Source organism: Pseudorasbora parva, chromosome 8 (genome assembly GCF_024679245.1).
Source record: "Pseudorasbora parva isolate DD20220531a chromosome 8, ASM2467924v1, whole genome shotgun sequence".
In the NCBI taxonomy this organism is placed as follows: Eukaryota; Metazoa; Chordata; class Actinopteri; order Cypriniformes; family Gobionidae; genus Pseudorasbora; species Pseudorasbora parva.
This window is the reverse complement of record NC_090179.1, coordinates 45917895-45940440: the sequence shown is the minus strand read 5'-3', so window position 1 is coordinate 45940440 and position 22546 is coordinate 45917895. Positions and strand designations below refer to the sequence as shown.

At 41.6% G+C, this 22546-nt stretch overlaps 1 protein-coding gene across 1 annotated transcript in view; it reads left to right on the top strand.

Annotated features, from left to right (window-relative positions):
- LOC137084567 (NACHT, LRR and PYD domains-containing protein 12-like) overlaps positions 1 to 22546 on the top strand; it is a gene marked incomplete at its 5' end in the record, with an annotated part of 382843 nt that overhangs the window by 60371 nt on the left and 299926 nt on the right. Inside the window, one exon of the mRNA XM_067450858.1 lies at positions 6037 to 6210. Within this exon, the coding sequence (XP_067306959.1) occupies positions 6037 to 6210 (174 nt within the window). The remainder of the gene's footprint in view (positions 1 to 6036; positions 6211 to 22546) is intronic.

Sequence of the window (22546 nt, the reverse complement as noted above, 5' to 3'; positions counted from 1 at the left end):
AAGGCTACGTTCTTTCTTTTATAGAAAAACCCGTGACGTCCTCTATGTTTACACTATGGTTAACGGATGTCACACTATGGCCTGTGCGTTCGTTTCGGCTCATACTCTCATTCACTGTAACGTTAGACTATTAAAGCCCTGTCGGAGATTTCGCCGCATTGTGTGACAGGAGTCAGGACCATGGACACACACCAGGCAAGTGCACTGCAGAGGGGACGGCTTTGAGCCCCTGCCCTTTTTGAAAATTAATCAAAAGTGCCCCTCTCAACATTCATCATTACTATATTGTGGCCAATAAAACAGAATTTGAATTATAATTAATATAACAACGTGTACAAAACAGTAACAAATGGCGGAAAAGCCGTTTATCTTGTCTCTGTCAGTCTGAAATATCGTTGTGTCATAACGCGTTGCTATGGGTAGCGTGTGTTTTGCTCGACCGCAGCGCGTGGTGCGAGCGGCGGCACTGGTTGTAACTTGAAAAATAATGCTTTATGTGCGGTTCTGTCGATGGATACACGTGCTGGTTCCTCAGTGATAGGCTACACTACAACAGCGATAATAAAAGAAAACCGTGGGCAAAACGGTCTATCTTTGTAAACTGTGTTCAGTGTATGCGAGTGCTGCCGTATGACCAGTCATTTCGCCGTCATCACCCAGTATATTCACCAGAAGACGCGAATGAGAACTCTGCAGTGTGAGAAGCTGTCTCTGTGCGCTCGTGCAAAAACACACACACGTCTCACAGCGTGCAAATATTGAGTTATTTTAAGTCTTGTGCTTGAACGGACAAACTCACACAAAAAGTATATCAACATGTTGATCTTGATGAGTATCCTAGCAGACATAGTCTGATGCCTTAAGTGAACTGTATACAGTCGAGAAAGACGAGCATATCCCTGTATTAGGTCTTAAAGCGGCAGTCGCCTTCTGCTGTCTGTCAAACAAAAGATAAGGACATCACTCACTACTCTTGATTGAATAGCTTTTGTAATTTTAAAAAGGATTGATCTTTAATTTAAACAGTTGCATGTGCAGTTATTTTACATTTGATTAATTTATTCAATTTCTGTACCTAAAAACTAATGTTAGACCTACCTGAAAAATCTGAAAAGCATTGTTTATTTTATTAGTATCTTTGCTCAATAGCATTTATTTGTGCTGCTGCTTATTTAAGTTTTTTGTTCTTATTTTCTTTATTTTTATTTGACAGTAGTTCTTTCTTTCCCTGAGCATGGCAAATAACAATAATTAATTACATTTTTATAGCGCTTTTCTAGACACCCAAAGCGCTTTACATATAGAAGGGGGGAATCTCCTCAGCCACCACCACCAAATACCAAACCGTACTGAAACCGTGAACCTGAAACCGTGATACAAACCGAGCCGTGAGCAATTACACCCCTAGTGTAACATATGTATGGGGGTGTCACAAAATTATAACATTTTCAAAGGGTGCCATGACTGAAAAAAGGTTGGTAAACACTGATTTAGTGAATGGCTGTGGCTCGACGGCAGGAAAAACAATCCAAACAATCACGATTTTTAAACCTTTTTCATCATTAACGTTAATCAAAGCTATTATTCTAAATGTAGGCTGTCAAGAAGGAGGAAAGAGGGGCAGTGTCTCTTCAAAACAACTAAGAGACAATACATAATATTACAAAAATAAAATAACGTCTGAAAAAAATGGTCTGCCATTGTCTGTGATGTTTGTTTACTGTAATATTTACCAGTAAAGAGTAGGTTATAGCTGCTTAATTCATTGAATTCATTAAAAAAAAAATATTGTTAATATTCAAATACACTAGTCTATATCACCAGATGCGTTGGTTTAGCAACAAGTGCAAGCCACTTCAGAGATACAGATAGTTGGGTGTTCTGAGTTAACACAATCGAGCGTAAAAATATGAATACATATACATATCATATACAATACATATCACTGGAAAATACTAAAACGGGAAGACAGCGGGAAAAGAGCTAAAATACGTGAGAAACCCGGAAAAAAAGGGAGGGTTGACAGCTATGAGTCAATGACAGCTAGCGGTGGTTGGACCCTTTTCTTAATGAATGCACCTGAAATTTATGCAATAAACATGTTTTTGACAAATATTTGAATTTGTTTGTGGTCTATATATCCTGCAATTAGCCTATGCGCCCGAAGGCTCGGGTTGAAGACCCAGTCAGTTTAAATTCATACCTACGTAATCACCATCACCAAAAATGTCCTTTTTTTTACATTAAAATTTGGAAAAAAATTGACCTCCCTACCGACCTTTAAAAAAAAAAAAAGTATTGTTACTGCAAACCAAAATATTTTTAAGGATGGCCTAATGTATTCATAAAGTAACAAAATTGAAAAGAGGAATCAAACTATTGTTACATTTAGAGCTGTCACTAACGGTTATTTTAGTAATCGAGTATTCGGTCGATTATTTTGACGATTAATCGAGTAATCTGATTTTTTGTGGTAATAAAAATAGACCTAAGCAAACAATGGCCTTTAAAATGATTTAAAATACAAAAATAATAACAATGGGTCAATAATATTTGGTTCTAAAAGTATCATAGTAATCATATAGTTTTACACGACAACACTGTTGAAATAAATAATATAATATACTGACGATCAGAAACAGGCAGGTGTTCACAGCAGAAAGCAGTCCGGAAAGGCCAACGGTAACCCAGAACAATCCAAACTCCAGCGTCAGTAACAGTCCAAATGTTCAGCAGTAAAGGCCCTTTCACACCGGACGCGTAACGAAAAAGCGAAACGAATAAGCAAATTTTTTCAAATGTAAATACACATTCTGCATTTTTACTTTCTCAAAAAACTAAAGATTTATAAGCCTTTTGAAAAGTGGGGCCATGGGTAATGTCCTCATATTTCACCCTCTCCTGTAATACCTGTGTCCTACCCATGGCATTACACACATTTGAGTCCTCATATGTCACAAAAACAAGCACACACACACAGACATGCACACACACAGTCACACTCAAAAACACACACAGTCGCACACACACACACACACACACACACACACACACACACACACACACACACACACACTCACTCACAAACTCTCACACAGTCACATACACACCAACAAACACAACACACACAAAACACACATAACAAAAACTCACATACACACACACACACACACACACACACACACACAAAAACACACACACACCCACATTCACACACTCAGAAACACTCACTCTCACACACAGTCACATACACATACGCTCACAAACTCACAAAGACCCTCACGAACACACACTCACAAACACTCACAACTTACACACATTGTCACATGACACACACAGTCACATACACACACACGCGCAAGCGCACACATACACACACAAACACACAGTCACACTCACAAACACACACAGACACACACACACACACAAAAGCAGTCACATACTCATACTCACACTCACACAAACACACACACAGTCACATGCATATACACACACACAGTCACATGCATACACACTCACTCACTCATGAACACACACACAACACACATATAACACAGTCACATACACACACACACACACACTCACGAACGAACACACACTGTCGCACACACACACAGTCACACACTCACAAACCCTCACACAGTCACATACACACCAACACACACAACACACACATAACGCAGTCACATACACACACACACACACACACACACACACACACACACACACACACACTCACACACACATTCACACACTCACAAACACTCTCACTCTCACACACAGTCACATACACAAACACTCACACACTCACAACTCACACACAGTCACACACACACACACACAGTCACATACATACACACACACAGACATGCACACACACACACACACAAAAGCAGTCACATACACACACCGTCACATACACACTCACTCATGAACACAGTCTCACAAACTCTCACACACACATGCGCGCACACACAGACATGCATTCACACCCACACAGTCACACACTCACATACACACACAGTCTCACACACACACACACACACTCACATACACATACAGTCACACACATTTGTTTTTGTGAAATGTGGGGACATTCCATAGGCGTAATGGTTTTTATACTGTACACATTTGTGTCCTCATATGTCACAAAAACATGCCCCCCCACACACACACACACTCATAAAGACACTAACTCACAAACACGCACACACACAGTCGTACGCGCACACACACACACACACACACACACACACACTCGCACAAACGCACTCTCAAACTCACACGCACAATAACACACACACACACTAGTGTTGTCATGATACCAAAATGATGACTTCGATACGATACCAGACTAAAATACCTCGATACCGATGCTAAATCGATACCACGGCAAAAACAAACAATAAACAGGTAATATGATTAATATGACAACAGAACTTATTATTCATTGTTTTATTTTTTAAACTAATAATTCCGTTGTCCAGCAGTTCCTGCGCTGGTTTTGCCCATTCCTCCTCTTATTGCTGTAATAACCTCATGCCAGTGTGAAGATCCTCACAGAGATCACATTATCAATCATCTTATCATTCACTAACCCTTCACTTCTCAACAGGGTGGGATGAACAAAATCTTATTTTATGATTCGAGTAATTTTATATTTTAAAAACTGTAATCTTATAATTATAATATAGATTTTTAATTGTATCTGTTTGTAAAAATAAGCAAAAAATGCAAATTTCAAACAATATGACAAAAACAGTGCTTTATTTTCAGCTTCATCAGGTCTATTTAACAGCAAGTCAAGAAAGAAATTAAATAATCAAATATAAAACTGCTTACTTAGTCTTCACTCTATAATTTAACTCTACACTGATTCTTAATAAATATATTTGAGTTATTCAGCCAAGCATGTGGTGGTTTTCTATTTTTCATAGTTTGATTAACATTAATCACAGAATATTAAGACCAGCACTGATCTCATTCCCTCAGCTGTAGGCGTTCACTAAAGACATATCCGACCACGCATGTTTACATATGTTTGACCATTCAAACCCAAATAATAATCCGCGAAAGAACTGAATGGCGATCGCGTGTTTGTTGTCTGAAAGGCTTGTGCGCGCTTCAGGTCAGAGTCTGGCAGCTCGAGCACGTCCCGCGCCTCATGCTTTCTCTGTCATGCGCTGCGCGTCTATATTTAACTCTTCTGCTTCTAATGTTTAGTGAACGGTGGAAGCAGAGCTCACACACACGTCCTGACACCTGCTGTCACACATGACGCAAAATACAGAAACACACTCTCTCTCTCTCTCTCTCTCTCTCTCTCTCTCTCTCTCTCTCTCTCTCTCTCTCTCTCTCTCTCTCTCTCTCTCTCTCTCTCTCTCTGTCTCTCACTCACTCACTCACTCACTCACTCACTCACTCACTCACTCACTCACACACACACACACACACACACACACACACACACACACACACACACACACACACCATTGATTTTATATCAGGTCAATGATATTTTCTAACCCAACCCCTATCCCTAAACCTGCCCAGCACAGAAACATGTGCAGAACAATAGATTTAAATTAAAACATGTTTTGGCCGATTTATACGCCTTTTTAACTAGTGGACCAGTCCAATGTCCACACTAGTGGGTTGTTTTCATGTTTTACTATATAAGTGAGGACATTTGTGTCCTCACAAGTATTGCCAAACAAGGAACACACACACACTATCTCTCTCTCTCTCACACACACACACACACAAATACACTCACACACACTTTCTCTCTCACACACACTTTCTCACACACATTGGGTTTCCATGTTTTATGGGTCTTTCCACAGAAATAATGTTGTTATTCTGTACAAACTGTATATTCTCTCCTCTAATCCTAACTGATGTATTTTAACAACGTGAACTAATGAGTATTTATATATATTTCATATTGACAGCATTGTGTTATTTATTTATTTAGTGTAAGTGCTCATGTTTAGCTGTGGAGATAGACTTAATGTGTGTCATTGTTCTCTACAGGTTGATGAGGTGTGGTGTCACAGATGAAGGTTGTGCTGCTCTGGCTTCAGCTCTGAGATCAAACCCCTCACACCTGAGAGAACTGGATCTGTCTGATAATAATCTAGGAGACTCAGGAGTGAAGCTGCTCTCTGCTGTGCTGGAGAATCCTCTCTGTAAACTGGAGGAACTGTGGTAAGATCATACGTGACTCTGATATGAAACTGAGTCTCTGTGTGTGACGAGCAGGGCGGGCGAGAGCCGTGAGAGAACGGTGTGAGGCCGGTGGAGTGATTGCAAATGAGCATCACCTGCGCATCACACTGTGAATATTATCATTTAAGGCCATCCTTAAAAATATTCTTGTTTGCCGTAACCCGACCGACCCTGTCAATTTAGGGCCGACTCAAATTATTTTATTTTTTTCCTTTTTTGCCCGTTTCACACATACTCCGTCTACAGTGCGTGCGGTGTGTGTTGCGGTGTGTGTGCGTTGCAGGAGCCCCACACCCTGTTGTGCTTTCACTTATGCTGCGTTTGCAGTCCGCAACTGATCCGCTGTTGCACACCACAAACACAGCATTTATTCATTATTTTTTATTTAAAATCCAAAAGTTTTTACTGAACATGGCTCATCAGAATCCCAATTAGCCTATCTTTGTTTACTTTTTAATAGAAGTCAGGTTAGGTAGTCTACTACATTTAAACAACATTTTATTAAATTCATTTATTCATGTTTATATACTTTAGATTTAGCTCACACAAGTGGCAAAACATTTAAACATAGGTTATAGCCTTGAATCACAAACATTTTACATTAGAAACTTACCATAGTCTATTCAAAAACAGCCGACTCTCGTCTTTTCTTTCGTTTTTACACCCTTTTAAAAGAAATCCTGCAGGTCAAAAAGAACTTTGCTTTTCACCTCCAAGAAAGTACGAGTGCTCTCCATTATGGCACTTTTTTTTTAACCTAAATGCCAGGTAAGGTGTCGTTTTGTTGCTTTACTTGAGAAAAAAATCCATGTGTTGACTTTGAAACAAGAGTATATTTTAAATGATATGCATCTGTGGTGAAATTACTAGATTTTCGCGTCAGTACATGTTTATTTTAATGCGAACAATGTTCTGTCGCTTTAATGCAGCAACGCAGCGCAGCAAAAAATAGACTCGGTACGAAAACGATCCGTGCACTGCTGCAGACGCAACGCACCGGGAAAGGACTGACGGACCGCATCCGCGTGCAGTGTGAAAGCTGTCATCCGTTAACATGGGTACGGAAAAAATACACACCGCACACGCACTGCAGACGGAGTGTGTGTGAAACGGGCGTTAGTCTGACCGACTTGCCGGTTGTAAATTTGCATTAAGACCGACCAATTTCTTTTTTTACTCTTCAAACAACTAATACAAAAGTAATAAAATAATATGAATTATATTTTAATACGTATTATAAATATAAATTGCCTGGGTCTACATACAAACGAAGGCTACGTTCTTTCTTTTATAGAAAAACCCGTGACGTCCTCTATGTTTACACTATGGTTAACGGATGTCACACTATGGCCTGTGCGTTCGTTTCGGCTCATACTCTCATTCACTGTAACGTTAGACTATTAAAGCCCTGTCGGAGATTTCACCGCATTGTGTGACAGGAGTCAGGACCATGGACACGTTACACACACCAGGCAAGTGCACTGCAGAGGGGACGGCTTTGAGCCCCTGCCCTTTCTGAAAAGTAATCAAAAGTGCCCCTCTCAACATTCATCATTACTATATTGTGGCCAATAAAACAGAATTTGAATTATAATTAATATAACAACGTGTACAAAACAGTAACAAATGGCGGAAAAGCCGTTTATCTTGTCTCTGTCAGTCTGAAATATCGTTGTGTCATAACGCGTTGCTATGGGTAGCGTGTGTTTTGCTCGACCGCAGCGCGTGGTGCGAGCGGCGGCACTGGTTGTAACTTGAAAAATAATGCTTTATGTGCGGTTCTGTCGATGGATACACGTGCTGGTTCCTCAGTGATAGGCTACACTACAACAGCGATAATAAAAGAAAACCGTGGGCAAAACGGTCTATCTTTGTAAACTGTGTTCAGTGCATGCGAGTGCTGCCGTATGACCAGTCATTTCGCCGTCATCACCCAGTATATTCACCAGAAGACGCGAATGAGAACTCTGCAGTGTGAGAAGCTGTCTCTGTGCGCTCGTGCAAAAACACACACACGTCTCACAGCGTGCAAATATTGAGTTATTTTAAGTCTTGCGCTTGAACGGACAAACTCACACAAAAAGTATATCAACATGTTGATCTTGATGAGTATCCTAGCAGACATAGTCTGATGCCTTAAGTGAACTGTATACAGCCGAGAAAGACGAGCATATCCCTGTATTAGGTCTTAAAGCGGCAGTCGCCTTCTGCTGTCTGTCAAACAAAAGATAAGGACATCACTCACTACTCTTGATTGAATAGCTTTTGTAATTTTAAAAAGGATCGATCTTTAATTTAAACAGTTACATGTGCAGTTATTTTACATTTGATTAATTTATTCAATTTCTGTACCTAAAAACTAATCTTAGACCTACCTGAAAAATCTGAAAAGCATTGTTTATTTTATTAGTATCTTTGCTCAATAGCATTTATTTGTGCTGCTGCTTATTTAAGTTTTTTGTTCTTATTTTCTTTATTTTTATTTGACAGTAGTTCTTTCTTTCCCTGAGCATGGCAAATAACAATAATTAATTACATTTTTATAGCGCTTTTCTAGACATCCAAAGCGCTTTACATATAGAAGGGGGGAATCTCCTCAGCCACCACCACCAAATACCAAACCGTACTGAAACCGCGAACCTGAAACCGTGATACAAACCGAGCCGTGAGCAATTACACCCCTAGTGTAACATATGTATGGGGGTGTCACCAAATTAGAAAATTTTCAAAGGGTGCCATGACTGAAAAAAGGTTGGTAAACACTGATTTAGTGAATGGCTGTGGCTCGACGGCAGGAAAAACAATCCAAACAATCACGATTTTTAAACCTTTTTCATCATTAACGTTAATCAAAGCTATTATTCTAAATGTAGACTGTCAAGAAGGAGGAAAGAGGGGCAGTGTCTCTTCAAAACAACTGGGAGACAATACATAATATTACAAAAATAAAATAACATCTGAAAAAAATGGTCTGCCATTGTCTTTGATGTTTGTTTACTGTAATATTTACCAGTAAAGAGTAGGTTATAGCTGCTTAATTCATTGAATTCATAAAAAAAAAAAATCTTTTTAATATTCAAATACACTAGTCTATATCACCAGATGCGTTGGTTTAGCAACAAGTGCAAGCCACTTCAGAGATACAGATAGTTGGATGTTCTGAGTTAACACAATCGAGCGTAAAAATACGAATACATATACATATCATATACAATACATATCACTGGAAAATACTAAAACGGGAAGACAGCGGGAAAAGAGCTAAAATACCTGAGAAACCCGGAAAAAAAGGGAGGGTTGACAGCTATGAGTCAATGACAGCTAGCGGTGGTTGGAACCTTTTCTTAATGAATGCACCTGAAATTTATGCAATAAACATGTTTTTGACAAATATTTGAATTTGTTTGTGGTCTATATAGCCTGCAGTTAGCCTATGCGCCCGAAGGCTCGGCTTGAAGACCCAGTCAGTTTAAATTCATACCTACATAATCACCATCACCAAAAATGTCCTTTTTTTTTACATTAAAATTTGGAAAAAAAATTGACCTCCCTACCGACCCTTTTTTTTAAAAAAATGTATTGTTACTGCAAACCAAAATATTTTTAAGGATGGCCTAATGTATTCATAAAGTAACAAAATTGAAAAGAGGAATCAAACTATTGTTACATTTAGAGCTGTCACTAACGGTTATTTTAGTAATCGAGTATTCGGTCGATTATTTTGACGATTAATCGAGTAATCTGATTTTTGTGTGGTAATAAAAATAGACACATACACACACACACAGTCACATACACACTCACTCACGAACACACACACACACACACACACACACACACACACAGTCACACATACACACTCATTCACACACACACACACACACACACACACACACACACACACACACACACACATACATTCACACACACACAACAAACTCTCTCACACACACACACACACACACACACACAAACACACAGTCACATACACACTCAGTAACATACACACTCACGAACAGTCACACAAACACACACACACATGCGCACACACACACACAGACACGCACACAGTCAGACACACACACTCACATACACACACGGTCACAAAAACATGCCCACACAACACACATACACACACTCATATAGACACTCACTCACAAACACGCACACACACAGTCATACACACACACACACACACACACACGTATATACTATGGAGTGATTTTTGTGCCATAATTAAACAAACTAATCCAGCATTTTGCAAACAAACACGATCTGCTTTGCAAAGGAAAACTTAACTTGCAAACAAACAGAAAGCGATGTGCAAATGCAGTTCGCGCTGATTTTCTCACAAATGCAGTTTGCGCTGATTTTCTCACAAATGCAATTCTCTTCCAAAACAGCAGATTTCAGGCATGTAATAATTCACTCATTTTTGGGGGGGAGGGGATAAGCCTTTTGGGACTATTCACAAACAATATTTGCATTAATTTGTGTTAAATATATTATTAGTCCCGAGATTCTTCGCCTTAGTGAATAAATACATCGAGCGGCTTATATACATCTGTATACCTTGCTGGTCTGGTGGTAGCATTTATGTTAACCGTGTCAAAGGTTTCTGGTTCTAATCCGCTCTTATGTATTTTTTTTTTTTTTCTTCTTCTTCATTAAAATCAAAGATATTCAATGATTGTATATTAAGAGCAGGGACACAGGAAATGGAGTGTCTCTCTCCGCAACGGCATTAAGCGATAGATTGGCTCGTCTGTGTGTGAAGGCTGTATGCACTAGCCAAAAGAGAACGCATACCCCGCCTACTTTGATTTGATTGGCCATCTTAATCATTTTGACATTGACAACCGCAGTTAGACCTGAGGCAAAACAGACTAAAATGTTACTTTTAAACTTTTTTGACATCCCAACAACAACATACAGAGCCTCTGGGGGGGTCAATTTGGCCCTTTCTAATTATTGGGGGGGGATTTTTCCCCTTCAATGTCTATGGTGGTTACGACCCTGCAGTGCAATATACCCACAATACTTTGAACAAAAATATTTAAAATGGTATAGTTTTATTGCATGTAACACATACAGACACACCCTCACAAACATGCTCTCTCTCTCTCACACACACACACACACACACACACACACAGCATCACACACACACTCTCTCTCTATTTCTCTCTCTTACACACACACGCACACATACACACATTGGGTTTCCATGTTTTATGTGTCCTTTCTACAGAAATAATGTTGTTATTCTGTACAAACTGTATATTCTCTCCTCTAATCCTAACTGATGTATTTTAACAACGTGAACTAATGAGTATTTATATATATTTCATATTGACAGCATTGTGTTATTTATTTATTTAGTGTAAGTGCTCATGTTTAGCTTTGGAGATAGACTTAATGTGTGTCATTGTTCTCTACAGGTTGTGGAGCTGTGGTGTCACAGATGAAGGTTGTGCTGCTCTGGCTTCAGCTCTGAGATCAAACCCCTCACACCTGAGATTTCTGGATCTGGATGGGAATAATCTAGGAGACTCAGGAGTGAAGCTGCTCTCTGATCTGGAGGATGATCCACATTATAAACTGACGACACTAAGGTAACAATAGTTTTTAACAGTTTCCATCATCATATTTTCATTTAAAGTTCAAATGTCTGTTTTACTCTCTAGAAATAAAAGGAAGTGTGTAGTGGAGTGTAATGATCATTTCTGCTGGTTCTGTATCAGCTGTCCGTTGTGTGAAAGTGACCTTTCATGACCTTTTGATGTTGTAAAGTGACTTTGAGCATCAGATAGAAGCTATATTATCATGTTTGAGAATGAATTAATAAAGCTTATCTAGTTAGTGCTCAGTTTTCTTATGAAAAGATGTGACAGACGTAATGTCTCACACTGCATATGTGACTGTGTGTGTGTTTTATTTTAGGATTGACGATCAGAGGAGAGTCTGATGTTCTGCTGATGATCTGATGGTGAATAAGGATCCACTACAGAGACTCACAGTCAACAGAATCAACAGAGACTGAAGATACAGTGACTTCACTGTTATAAATTAAGACTTCATTTAGGGTGCGTTCACACTTGTCATGTTTGGTTCGATTAAAACGAACCCTGGTGCGGTTGCTCGGTTAGTGCGGTTCATTTGAACATATGTGAACGCTGCCATCCGAACTCTGGTGCGCACCAAACAAGCGGACCGAGACCGCTAAAAAGATGGGTCTCGGTCCGCTTCCAAACGAACTCTGGTGCGGTTCGATTGATATATGAACGCAACACGGACCAAAGACATGTAAACGGACCAAAAACCGGACGTATAATGTCACAAGATGCCACGCATAATGCAGCTGATTTGACGACGCGGAAAGATCAGTGTACGTTATCCAAAATGAGTAACTTTAACGTTAGAGGGCAAACGTAGAGCAACGAGGAAGAGCCTCATCAATATTTGGTCTGACGAGCATGTTTCGAAAATGCTAGAAAAAAAACACAAAAAGCATACCTGGCTCTTCTCATCAAAGTTCCTGTGTTGCCCATTATTAGCAGGTACAGACGAACGGCCGTCTCTGCACAACGGAGGATATCCTGCTGCTGTTTTGAATGTTTTGAACATTTTATGAGCTCTTCATGAGTTCTCAGCGGGTAAAAATAATGCCACATGTACACGCATAAAATGATCGTGTTTAATCAGCACACAGCGTTGTTTTGAACATTTCATGAGCTCTTCATGAGTTCTCTGGTAAAAAATAACGCCATATGTGTTACACGCATAAAATGATCGCGTTTAATCCAGCACACAGCGTTGTTTTGAATGTTGTGAACATTTCATGAGCTCTTCATGAGTTCTCTGGTAAAAAATAATGCCATATGTACACGCATAAAATGCCCGCGCGTGTAATCCGCACACAGCATTGTTTTGAATGTTCGGTAAGCGAGCTTCTACGTCATATAAACCGACCAATCAGGTTGTGAGCGTCTCCCTGTGCCTTTGGTTCGGTAACTTTAGGTTCGCTGTTAAAAATGCCCGTGTGAACGCTAAGCGGACCAGGACTATTATGTTTGTTTTTGTTTTTTGGTCCGGACCAAACTAACCAAACGAACCGAACTACAAGTGTGAACGCACCCTTAGATTTCAACGATCCTCTGACAGACCTGATGAGGCGGCAGTGAAACACCTTTTATTTCACAGCAGCAAATCACAGATTAACCATTTTATTTCTATAAACACACAGTATAGCTCAAAAGGTGTGTGTTTCGTTACAGAGAGAATATAGAGCCTGAATGTGTGTGTGCGAGACCAGCAGAGGGAGACACACACTAATGAAAGATTAATTTACAAACAGTGGAAGCTTGAGTGTATAATCATGTTTATAATAATAGTTGTATTACATGTGTATTAATTTATTAAAGGGGTCATGTGATGCGTTTTCATGTTTTCCTTTCTCTTTAGTGTCGCCTATAAAAACCACAATGACCAAAGTGCGGTTCATCTCGCTCTATCTGTTCAGCACTAGCTCATGCTGATGACGTTTATTCTTCTATACTAACGTGTGTCGTAGCCTGAGATTCAATAGGTGTCATCATCGTACAGTCTACACACACACCGTACCCAAGTTCATCAGATCTGTGTCGTTCAGCGTGATCTGTAATGATCTTACAGGATTGGTGAAATCACACGTCTGTAGCAGGAATAAAAGAGAAGGCAGATCCAGACCAGATTAAACACCTCGATCTGATTCTCCCTCACAGAGCTACGTCACTCTGTGGAAATATTAGCATAATGTCGCCCAAATGCACACGCAAAGAAAGAAGGCGTGACTTCAGTTGTCAGTTGTGGAGATGGTGTGTGTGTGTGTGTGTGTGTGTGTGTGTGTCAGTCAATCAGTGTTGGGAGTAACGCATTACAAAAGTAATACATTACAGTAACATTACTTTTTGATGTAACGCAGTAGTGTAAGGCATTACTAATGAATTTTCAGTAATATTTTACTGGGTACATTTTCAGTAACGTTTGCGTTACCCCCGTTTAAAGGCCCTTTCGTTTAAAGAAAAGAACAACGGCGAGTGCGTCAAAGAACGGACGAGAGACGAGGCGCGCGCTGCTGAGCCAGGGATGGGCAGTATTTCAAATACATGTATTTAAAATACGTATTTGAAATACAAAATACTATTTTGTATTTTGTATTTTAAAGCCTTTGGAAAAAATCGAATGTAATTTGTATTTAAATACATTTAAAATGAGTATTTTTGTATTTTCAAAATACTCAAAATACTTTGAGCCAGGCAACCTCTTTATCAGGAGCTGTTTTCATGCATCTACTAGTTCAGACCAGACACGCCCCTCCCCCCAACATTCATTCAGGTGAGCCGCAGCTGTACAACCCTAGCCTGACAAGCCTGACCCACATCAAGATGTTTGGTCTGGAAACTCACCATTGACGGCTCAATCTGAGGGGCGGATAAACGGTTGTCTTTCAAACTCCCTCTGCACGCGATAGGATAGCGCTACAACCAACCAGAGCAATGAAGGTGAAGCGGAGCTCATTGACAGATTAAACATTCGCCGTATCCGATCGGCTAAACTCCGAACACATCTTCCCTTCTTAAGAATGACTTCAGTGCCGTTCTTTGTTCTTTTCTCAGAGAAAAGCTTAACTCCAAGTCTTCCAGAGTCGCGGTCAAAGCTGATTCGAAAGACCGCCGTTCGCCAGCGTCTGTGTTTACTAGAAGCACGCAAACGCAACTCTGCCGTCATTATGTTAAGCCCCGCCCACCGACTCATTACACGATGTGATTGGCCCGACCAGAGTTTGGCGATTACAGCTCAGAAGTGTATTGAGAGTTGCTAGACGGCACTCGTGGCAGATTAGATTCGCTGCCGCTAGGGTGCGTCTAGATTTCTAGGCTAGTACAACCCAGTCTTGGATCTGCAACTTTACAAAATTGTTGGAATAAGGTGAGGATGTCATGGTCAATTCTACTTGTTGATTAAAGTAGCTTGTCAAATGTGTTTGAAGTATTAACGTTACTGCATGTTAGGGATGAGTGATATCATATGACAATACATATCGTAGATTAGTAGCAATAATATAAACTGTGAATCGATGGAACTTTTTCTAAATCATTTACATAGATAGGCCTATCGGGGTAAGCACATATATCTGTGCAGCTTTTAGTGGGCAAGAATAATTGGAATGTTGGAGTGGAAAAAGAAGTGAGGGCGAATGAGTTATTGACGTAATTTGTGTTATTATAACTGCCGCTAAAGGAAATTCAAATTGAAAACGAAAGTTTCTAAGCAGTTGCACACATCTAAATGCTTTTTGGCATTCAGAATAGGCCCAGATAGATTACAGCCTAATATGGATACCTTCACTGAATTGCCAATTTCACATGTATTTGGTGTATTTTCAAAATACAAAATACTGTATTTGTATTTAAATACATTTTTCCTCACAGTATTTTGTATTTGTATTTAAATACATTTTTCCACACAGTATTTTGTATTTGTATTTTAAATACATTTCCATGTATTTATGCCCATCTCTGTGCTGAGCCAAACTAAACACTTGAGTGAAGACGACAGAATAAGACTAGCCTACTGCACACCGTGGTTTTGATTTTTTTATAGTAATAAAGTAATTTAGTTCAGTTAGAGAACAGGCTGTTCAAAGAAAAACTGAAGATGTCTGCTAAGAATGATCCGAAGGAGCGTCGCAGCAGGAGTCAGATCTTGAGCTGACAGATGATCACGGAAGATTTGGGTTCAAAGTGAAACGTAAAAGCGCCTAATAAAGGGAGTTTGTCATTGTGTTGTGTTTTTCATTAAAGGGGCGGTGAAATGCTGTTTCCTGCATCCTGAGCTCTTTACACTGTTAAAGACTTGGATTCCCATCCTAAACATAGACAAAGTTTCAAAAACTAATGTTGGACGTTTGATGGAGTATTTCTGTGTCAAAAATACTCCTTCCGGTTTCTCACAAGTTTCGGAGAGTTTTTTTCGAGTATGGGTCGGCTTGACGTTAATAGAGCGGAAGGTCCTTGTATGGGCCGTACGGGCTCTTCTCCCGGTAGGGTGCGCGCGCGTGACTAGAGCGAGAGAGGAAATGCACGCCTGTAAACACTCGCTCAGCTGCAGATCCAGTCGTCCGTGAACACTTATGTGGCGCGCCGCGCTCCACTTTATTCCTATGAGTGACGTCGAGCGACTTCAACGCTTCAGCACAGCATTCTGGGAAGGCAGCGCTGCATTTGAACCGATTTGAACGCAGAAAGGACGGGAAGCTTCACAACATCGCTTCAGTCGCGTCTCAAAGTGGATCTCCACGCCACTGCTGTCACAGGACTTCACCAAATCATACCAAAGAAGTGTGTTTTTGACGGAGCGGTCCCAGCGATAAAGGTTCGGTCCTGCTTTGGAAGCAGCCGGTGAGTAAAACTGCTTCAAATGTCTGTGCTGTTGGCTATCGTCGCGTGAGTAAACATCAGTACACGACACGATCGCGTGCTTCGTCATTCAAATGCGCTAACGAACTCCATTGTTGTTCTCTGTATAACGTTACACTAGTCTGACGTGCAAAACCGTTTTGCTTGCTACTGCTAAGGTTTAGTCGCATACAATAATCCATAAACCGAATCATGTCCTCATAAACTGCGAGTAAACACACAAATGTTGACAGGCCACTAAATACAGTCCATACCACAGAGACGGACGTCCTGCTGTTGCCGTTTCTCCTGTTCAATTTATTTCTGACTCAGATTTGATTGTGGATCATTATCTGTATTAGCTGAGATAGCGATGGGTTTCTCCACGCTTGAGGACGTCACCGCTTTGTTTGCGCTCGTCATTCTTTAGCTCCGCCCACACGATACGCCTCCAGGCGCTCCTTTTTTTCCGGAAAGACTCGGTACAGCCTATATTTCTTTTATAAATTTGATAAACTAAAGACTTTTCGGAGATATGAAGGATGCAATACTACTCTATAGGTACTCAAGATTGACATGAGATTGACTGAAACTGAGTGTTTCACCCCCCCCTTTAAATTTTAAACCGAAACTAAAATCTGCTTGGCCGCACAGAGCGCGCATTTACTGGTTTCAGTTCATATGGAAGCATAACTTTCATAGGAATTCATTGAAAGCACTCGCTTTGCATCCGCTGCCATTATTAATGCCTGAGCGGCAGTGCGCATGTTCCTTTCGGTTAGATATAATTAGTGATTTAAAAGCCCAGATACCGTTATTACCGATGTTGTCACATCACACTTTGATTAACCGGTGGGAAAATGTCCCCACCGTCACATCTCTACTGTACATTCGCGAGATGGATGCGCATTGCTTAGTTTATCACATATAAGAACAAAAACATAGGCTAATAGTCAATGCAGTCAAATACAACCTTTGTCTAAAACCGAAATAACTATCGATGTCTCAACAATAAGAAAAGAACAAATGCGCATATTGTCAGAACTTAGAGTTTACACACAGTTATTTTGTGTCTATGAACAGAAGCTATTCCCAGATATTGCCAGATAATCTCTTTACCTCTACAATACTTATAAAATGGTGCCGAACATGGCTGCCGTGTCGCGAGCCCCAAGCAAACTTTGCAGTTTTTCGTTTGTTTTATTTGTTTTATTGTTGTGCTGCGTGTTGGATGTTGTTTGTATAACGGTCTACGACAGACACACGCTTCTAAGCATAGGTTCCTACGTCGCGGAACGCGAACCGGACTTCGAGTTTTTGAACGCTGGCGCCCATTTTATGGACACCGCATCAGAGCCCTTTGTCTGGGCCGCACGGGCGCGACCAAAGAAATGTCGCCGGAAAAGAGGGAAGAGAGCCGGCGTCCTTGTAAGGCTCAGACGTCGTCCCCTCCGACCTCCTCTCCCAACCATTTTGCTGGCTAACGTTCAGTCACTGGACAACAAACTCTGTGAACTGCGGGCACGCATCTCATACCAACGAGAAACAAGGGACTGTTGCATTATTTGCCTCACAGAAACCTGGATGTCTGCAGTGGTTCCAGACTCAGCCATCGAACTTACGGGGTTCTCCGTGCACCGCTCGGACCGAACGAAAGAGCTCACGGGGAAAAGCAGAGGTGGGGGTGTTTGTTTATTTATCAACCACTCGTGGTGTGACGAAAGGAACCTACACTCCATTAAATCCTTCTGCTCCCCTGATCTGGAATTTCACATGCTTCTGTGTCGACCATTCTGGCTACCGAGAGAATTTACAGCAGTCATAATGACAGCGGTTTATATTCCTCCTCAAGCCAACACAGATCAGGCACTCAAGGAACTGTATGGGAATATAAGTGAGCAGGAAACCGCGTACCCAGATGCAGCGTTTATTGTTATGTTGTCCAAAATACTTCCAACACATCACCATCAACACGCGCGGTGATCGAGTACTCGATCATTGTTACTCTCCTTTTCGGGATGCATACAAATCTCTCCCGCGCCCACCTTTTGGCAAATCAGATTACTCCTCCATCCTGCTCCTGCCTGCTTATAGGCAGAAACTGAAACGGGAAGCACCCGCCCTCAGGACCATTCAACGCTGGTCGGACCAATCAGACGCTACACTACAGGACTGTTTTGATCACGTGGACTGGGACATGTTCCGTGCAGCGTCTGACGACGACATTGAGGTGTACTCAGAGACTGTAATGTGTTTCATCAGGAAGTGTGTTGAAGATGTTGTACCGACAAAAACAATTCGTATCTACCCCAACCAAAAACCGTGGATTAATAGCGATGTTCGAGCAGCCTTGTCTGCACGAACATTCGCTTTTAAATCCGGTAATGCTGATGATCGCAAACAAACCAGTTACGATCTCAGGAAATCCATCAAAGCAGCGAAAAGGCTATATAAAATCAAAGTTGAAGAACAATTCAACAACAACGATCCAAGAAGTATGTGGCAGGGAATCAGTAACATCACAGACTTTAAAGGGAATAAACCAGCTATGGTGAACATTGCCGCCTCTCTGCCGGATGAGCTTAATAACTTTTATGCTCGTTTCGAGGCTCACAACACTGCCCACAGAGAGAGCGCTGCCGCGGCTGCTGCAGGAGACGCGAGTGCACTCACCGTATCCGTCACGGATGTAACCAGATCCTTCCGACGGGTAAATATCCGCAAGGCAGTGGGTCCTGATGGCATTCCAGGCCGCGTGCTCCGAGCATGCGCATTCCAACTAGCCGGTGTCTTCACAGACATTTTCAACCTTTCCCTCCCTCTGTCTGTCTGTGGTTCCCTCGTGCTTTAAAAAATCCACCATTGTGCCCATACCAAAGAGAAGCAAAACCACCTGCTTAAATGACTGGAGGCCCGTAGCTCTCACACCCATTTACAGCAAGTGTTTTGAGAGACTCGTCAGAGACTACATCTGCTCTGTGCTGCCTTCCTCATTGGATCCACTACAATTTGCGTATCGTAGTAATCGTTCTACAGATGACGCTATTGCTTTCACCCTACACACTGCTCTCTCTCACCTGGAAAACAAGAACACCTATGTGAGAATGCTGTTTGTGGACTACAGCTCTGCATTTAACACCATAGTGCCCACTACACTTGTTGCAAAGCTCCAGAATCTGGGACTAAACAGATCTCTGTGCAGCTGGATCCTGGACTTTCTGACCGGCAGAAGTCAGGTGGTCAGAATGGGCAACAAAACGTCGTCCTCGCTGACCCTCAACACTGGTGCTCCTCAGGGCTGTGTCCTCGGCCCACTCCTGTAATCCCTGTACACACATTACTGTACAGCTACACACAGCTCCAACGTCATCGTCAAATTCGCCGATGACACAACAGTGATAGGCCTGATCACCGACAATGATGAAACGGCCTACAGAGAGGAGGTAAGCACCTTGACTAAATGGTGTCAGGAGAACCACCTCTCACTCAACACCGACAAGACCAAGGAGCTGGTGGTGGACTTCAGGAGACAGAGCCGAAAACACAGACCCATCACCATCGACAAGACACCTGTGGAGCGGGTAAGCAGCTTTAAGTTCCTCGGCGTTAACATCAGCGAGGATCTCACCTGGACCGCACACACTGACGCAGTGCTCAAGAAGGCACATCAACGCCTCTTCTTCCTGAGACGGCTGAGGAAGTTTGGAATGAGCTCCAGCATCCTCAGATCGTTTTACACTTGCACTATAGAGAGCATCCTGACGGGCTGCATCACTGCCTGGTTCGGAAACAGCACCGCTGGCAACCGTAAAGCTCTGAAGAGGGTCGTGCGAACTGCCAGCCACATTGTTGGAGGTGAGCTTCCCTCCCTCCAGGACATCTTCACCAGGCAGTGTGTAAGGAAAGCCCGGAGGATCATCAGTGACTCCAGCCACCCGTCCCATAGACTGCTCTCTCTGCTGCCCTCAGGTAGACGTCTTCGCAGCATCCGATCCCGCACTAGCAGGCTTAGGGACAGCTTTTTCCCACAGGCTATTAGATTACTTAACATTCAAAACTAATACACTCACCATACTCCCACAATAAGGCATACCACACACCGCACTTAACTTTAAGAGTCAACACTGCACTATATACACACACACTGCATTTAACATCTACCTGTTACATCAGGCACATCCATCACATTTCTTCCAGTTCATGTACAATCTGTGGCACTTCAGCATTTTTATTTTTATGTGTATATATGTTAATAATGTAGTTTGTATATTCTGTGTAATTGCATAAACAATGTATAGTGTAATGTATATTGTGAGTATAATGTGTAGTGTAGCACTAACTGTAAGCATGCCAATGGTACACGGTGTGTACTGACTATGTATGTGCACATTGCACATTTTACCTGTTGAAGTTTGTATGGTTATATGTTAACTGTTTCTGCAAATTTCTGGAGCATGCTCCCAAGAATTTCACTTACCGAGGCACATGTGCTGTGGTAATGTGACAATAAAACTTGAACTTGAACTTATAACAGAATTGGATCGCTTGTGATTCTGTCTGTCATGATTTCGTGCATTGTCTTGAGACAATTCTCTATTGTTAGCCTAGCCCACAGTCATTATTCTTCATCATATTTCCTTCTACTGGATGTAAAATGCTCTCTGGTAGCCTACATTTTAGCATGTTAAGAGCTACTTCTGTAGTTATTTTGGTGAAAGTAACTCAAAAGTAATACAGGAGTAATGTAACGCATTACAATTCTGAGACAGTAATATTGTAACGTAAAGAATTACTTTTAAATATCAGTAATAAGTAATCTATAATATATTACAGTTTGGAAGTAACTTGCACAACACTGGTTGGTGTGTGTGTGTGTGTGTGTGTGTGTGTGTGTGTGTGTGTGTGTGTGTGTGTGTGTGTGTGTGTAGTGTATTTTACAGAGGACAGCTTTCTGAACCTGTGAGAGCACAAGACCGGCTGTGCACAAAGACTATTGCTATAAAATGGGGCAATTCCAACTGTGAATCCCTTCTGAATCAGAGCCTGTAAGTGTGTTTTATTATTTGTTAAAGTATTAGCATTGACTGTTCAAATGTGGAGTGTGTGATCGTCTGTCAGTTCCAGTGAAGGTGCAGCAGTTGGCCGACTCTCTGCAGCTGATCTCAGGTCAGCTAAACTCTGTTTGTTTGGAGATTTGGGTTCACTGACCCACAAACAGGCCCCGCCCACTCTGACCACACCTCTACCACCTCGTAAGCCCCTCCCCCTCACTGTCCAATGGACTCGCGGTCACACGCACACACACAGACAGACAGACTCCGGGCCGGGCCTGAGCACAAGTGAAACACACACAAACACAACTACCCCAAGTACCCTAGCAACCACCGGAGTACCCTAGCAACCGTATAACAAAACCCTGGCAACCACCCTAAATATGTTAGCAACCACCTGAGTACCTTAGCAACCACAAAGCAACATCCTTGCAACCACCCCAAGTACCCTAGCAACCACCTTAGTAGCCTAGCAACTGACTTGCAACACACTAGCAACCACCCTCAGTATGTTAGCAACCACAAAGCAACAACCTAACAACCACCCCAGTACCCTAGCAACCATCCTAGCAACCACCTGAGTACCCTAGCAACCATATAGCAACACTCTGGCAACCACCCTGAGCACGTTAGCAACCACATAGAAACCATCCTACCAACCACCTGAGTACCCTAGCAACTGCATAGCAACACCCTAACAACCACCTGAGTACCATAGCAACCACATAGCCAGACCCTAACAACCACCCAGAGTACCCTAGCAACCAACCAGAATACCTTAGCAGCTGCATAAAAGCACATTAGCAACCACCCAAGTACCCTAGC